This window comes from Pinus tabuliformis, chromosome X (genome assembly GCF_031772625.1).
Source record: "Pinus tabuliformis cultivar Carrire ecotype Pingquan chromosome X, CPIR1, whole genome shotgun sequence".
Lineage (NCBI taxonomy): Eukaryota > Viridiplantae > Streptophyta > Pinopsida > Pinales > Pinaceae > Pinus > Pinus tabuliformis.
In genome coordinates this window covers 53,682,460-53,687,082 of record NC_142308.1, presented here as the reverse complement: position 1 = coordinate 53,687,082, position 4,623 = coordinate 53,682,460, and the positions used below count along the sequence as shown (strand labels likewise).

Sequence of the window (4,623 nt, the reverse complement as noted above, 5' to 3'; positions counted from 1 at the left end):
TTATGTTCTTGCTGAGAGAATCCCAACAAACTTCTTTGTCCCTGTAATGGTTAGGGGCGTAGACATTGAAAATTACAATCTGTTGTTTGCTCATGTTGTTCCTCAACACTGTCTTTATCCAATGTTGTTCTATTATTTCAGCTTCACTGTTCCACTCTTCTTGGCTCCAAATAGTAGTAATCCCGCCTGAGGCCCCTCTAGATTCACATGTACATCCTTTATAGCGCTTATGATGGTCAATAATCTTGTTAATTTCTGACTTTCTCTGTTTTGTTTCCTGCAATAAGATAATGGATGGTTGCTCTTGATTTATAAGATCCTTTAGGGCATTGGTTTTGGAGGGATGCCCAAGTCCCCTACTGTTCCATGAAAGAATTTTAATCATTTCAAAAGTGTGATTCGAGGAGTTGCTCTCCCTCCCTTATCTTTGCTTGTTGTTTCTTTATCTATTGATCCTTGTATGTAAGACTCTATAGGATTCTGGAGTCCTAGAGCTATGTCTTTTTGCGCGTTCTCATCCCTGTGCTGTTTGGAAGACTTTCTTCCCGGCTTCTTTTGACCATCTAGAGAGGGCCCCTGATCCTTGGAGTTGCTTCGAGTGATTCTAGGAGGGAGTGGATCTGATGGGAGGGAGGAGGGAATGATCATGGAATGGGGGGAAGAGGGAGGCTCAGATTGATTCAAGGGAGCAGGGGAATCTTCAGGAAGGGAAAGGACGTGAAAGGGGTTGGAGGAGGGAGAAGAAGGAAGAGGATTCAGCTGGCGGCCAGAAGATTGAGGCGGTTGAGGGGAAGAAGGAAGAGGGGACGAGGGCAGGGGGGAAGGATTATGTGAGATGGGAGGGTGTTGAGTGGAAGGTCCAGCTTCATTGGGTAGTTTGTGGCTAGGGGCTGTTTTTTTCTTTTTGACCATTTCCCATTGCTCTTCTTGCGGATTATTATCAACATTAGAGAGCTTAGTACAACGATTAGCAAAATGACCATACTCGTGACATACCTTACACTTGAAAGGGATCTGCTCATAGTCGAGTTGCTGAATGTGCGACCAGTCGTCAACTTTAAGCTTAATGGCCTCTGGAAGACCTTTACCCAGATCAACTTCAACGCAAATACAGGCACAAGCTTGCATATTATCTCTTGGCTTGCTCTGATCAATGTATTTCCTGACCGCATTTCCAATGGCACGAACTGATTCGTCTCCCCAGCAATGCAGTGGGAGGTGAGGAAGACGAACCCAAACAGGGACCGCATTAGGGATATCCAGCTCCGGGTCGAAGTCCGGTGTCCATTTGTTTAAGTACAAACCTCTGGAATCCATGAAGTAAGGTCCATTGCGAAAAATCAAATCCTTGTCTTCCTTTGTCTCAAAATGAAAGGTGAAGTAACCCTTCCCACAAAATCTGATAGAAATTTTCCCTTGAATTTTGTCTGTCCAATTCCTTTCCACCCACCTCTGAACAGTTTTTGGTGAGGGCCATAAGTCTTTTTTCCGCCAGAGCAAGAGCAGCCATTCTGGGCAAAGTAGGAGGGAGAGAGACTTCCTGTAACCCCTTGATTTTTTTAACAAACTTGGAAATCGAAGGGCGAGCACACTGAGGAGGTAAGGAGTTTATCAATGCCGAAAATGCTTGTTGTTGTGCTGCCTCCTCCGGTGGAGCCTCCGGAGGGGCCATCCGAGCAGCCGAGGGTCGATACAAAGCAGGTTGCAGGCGTCGTAGGGAGCAGGAGCGCGCGCGCTAGGATCTTCAAGCAAGTTGCAGGCGGCTGCAGCAGCTGCCCTTATTGTTTTGTTTCTTAGCCCTTAATCTGGGATGTAGTTTCCAACAGTGGGCTTCATCATACCCTTCCATTTCTTTTTATTTTATTTCTTGAAAAAATAATGAATTTCTCAATTGGCCTTTGTAGGTCCTAATTTAACTCATTCTAATCATGGTCAAAATTTGAATTTGAATTTAATTTCTCCGAAAAAAATCTGTTTCTTTGATCTTGATTTCGTTGTTTTCCGATGGAGGATGAGCTCAAGCTTAGGTACAAGTAGCATGTAAATATATTAGAAAATGAGATATTGTACACTAAAAAATTGTATTCTTATAACTCAAAACCTTTGTGTATTTAAAATTTTTCTATTTGAGAATAATTTTGTTCAATAATTTTTTTTTATTGAAGTTTATCTCAACACCTATCTATATATACATAAATCCATTATATTTCTCTCAAATTTGGATTTAATATAAGTGCCCAAAACATTCTCAATATTTTTCAACTAAAAGCATAATGGAAAATGGGGGAAACTAACCTAAACTAGCATTCTAGTAACTAACCATATTAGATATCAAGTTAAAAAACCAAAAAATTAACCAGATTAGACATCAAATAAAAAGAACCAAAAAACTATAAAAAATATTAAGCTTCTCCAAAACTAATTATGATACTTAAACATTTGTTAATATCACTATGATCATAAAATTAAATAATAATAAATCCATTGAAATATTTCATTTTCTATATCAAGTAAATCAAATTAAGCTATATAAATGTACGAAACCAATACCCATTATATCTATATAATCCCAAATCTTTTCATGCAATGTATGTGGATAAAATACCCCAAATATTTTCATGCAATGAATGTGGATAAAATACCAGTAGCATTATGATCTCCATCATTTACATCTCTTCATTGTGTTACATTATATAAAAATATATTTACTTAATAAATATAGATAAATATATAAAATTTATTGTGTATATATATTTATATATATAATATTTGGGCCTGGAATATGCTTTAAAATTGTTTTTGTTTAGCTAAAAGCTTTGGATTTGGACTTAAGGAAACAGGTTGATGGCCCAAGACCCAGAGACATGAATGAAACCCAGCCTCCTAACTACCCCAAATAATTCCAAGTGGTGACCTGTATTTACAAACCAGCGTAGATCCATCTTAAATACGAATCTAACATGAGCCAAGAAAAATCCAATTTCTTTAGAATCCGGACGAACCAAAAATGAGAACATTTTATGCGCTCGTCTAGAAATGATAAAAAGTTTCACGGATATTTAATTTGAAAAACTTTATAATCGATAATATCACTGTCTAGCCCCAAATTGAAGGCCCACTCGAATGAAATGCCGTATTTCATCAGCAACTGTGAGCATCGAGAAAACCAGCTTTAGGAAGAGCAAACCGCAAGTTAAACATCGCTTTCTGTTTTAATAGCACCGCCTGTAGTTTCCATATTTTTTTCTTTTAAAAATGGAGTAATACAAATCCATCCGAACCCAGATGTAGCTATATAGCTCTTTCAAATCCAAACCAGTACCAAGATCCTTAATCACAATGGGTAACTCCATCTCCATTTCTTCTGAAATTGAAGGCCAGACAGCAAGAATAATATTCTCAGATGGCACTCTAAGCGAATTCGGGAAGCACATCAAAGGAGAAAAGATAATTGTACAAAATCCGGGCCATTTCCTCTGCGATTCGGATACTTTGTTCGTCGATCGTTATATGGTGGCTGTTGATTCAGACGAGGAATTGAAGATGGGGCAGCTCTATTTTCTCCTTCCACTGCGTAAATTGCACTACGTGCTATCGCTTTCAGACATGGCTATGATGTTGCGCAGAGCTAATTTGGCCATCAAATCCACAGAGTCCCAATATGACCAGAAAATCCAGACTGCCCCTTCATTCGAAAAGTCTAATTGGAATGAAGGGATTTCAAGAGTCCAGTGCGAAATTGCCCTCGCGTTAATGTAAACTAATGAATTTTCTAAGATGCAATCCACAAATGTGGACATACATCCTTCAAATTTCACATGGACTCTGTTAAGAAATGTTGGAAGAAGCTTGAAAATGTCCAAAAAATTAGCGCGCTCATCATGAATTTTTGCAGATTCAAATGTGTTTTTGTAAGCTGTTAAAGGCTATTAGTTAACACAGATTCTCTCGCATACTTGAATGCTTAAATATGACTCATTAAATTTATGTTGTTGGATTTGTTCGCGCCCACTTGTTTGGTTAAATATTTGCAAGATTCCTCTGTGTCTTTAACTGAAGCGTTCCTGTCCTCTGCAAAACCCTAGAGATTCGGGCGCTCAGTGGTCTTCATGGATTCGACCTCTAGACCGGGTGGCCTCCCCCTTCTTCCCTCTGAGATTCGAGCGCTCGGTGATCCGCATGGATTCGACCTCTAGACGGGGCGGCCTCCCCCTTCTTCGCTCTGAGATTTGGACGGCCTCCCCGTAACCCTTTCTGACACTGATGCATTGCGTGCTTTGGTTTCTTCCGCCTACGGGCGCTCGTCAAATGGCTTTGAAGATCGTAGACAGCATTGATCGGGCAACTTACTGGGATTCGGCCCCCTTCTAGTGGATTAATAGTCAAATAGCTTTGAAGCTCACAGACAGAGCATTGAATGGTCAATTTATTGGGATTCTTCTAGGCCATGGGAATCTTGATTGAAAATAACTGTGTCAGTTAAATTGAGTAAATTTTTTTTTTCCAGCACGAAAAAACTGAATAATTGTATTCATAGTAGGAAAAACAAAATACAAGCATTATCTCAGATATATTGTCAAAGCATTGTGACAACGGGGATTTGGCACACACTGTTTCTATGAC

At 39.5% G+C, this 4,623-nt stretch overlaps 1 protein-coding gene across 1 annotated transcript; it reads left to right on the top strand.

Annotated features, from left to right (window-relative positions):
• Nucleotides 1-3,339: 3,339 nt before the first annotated feature.
• LOC149138303 (uncharacterized) lies at nucleotides 3,340-3,759 on the top strand. The gene has a single exon (XM_089450329.1). The coding sequence runs from the start codon at nucleotides 3,340-3,342 to the stop codon at nucleotides 3,757-3,759; it is 420 nt and encodes a 139-aa protein (XP_089306455.1).
• Nucleotides 3,760-4,623: the final 864 nt, after the last annotated feature.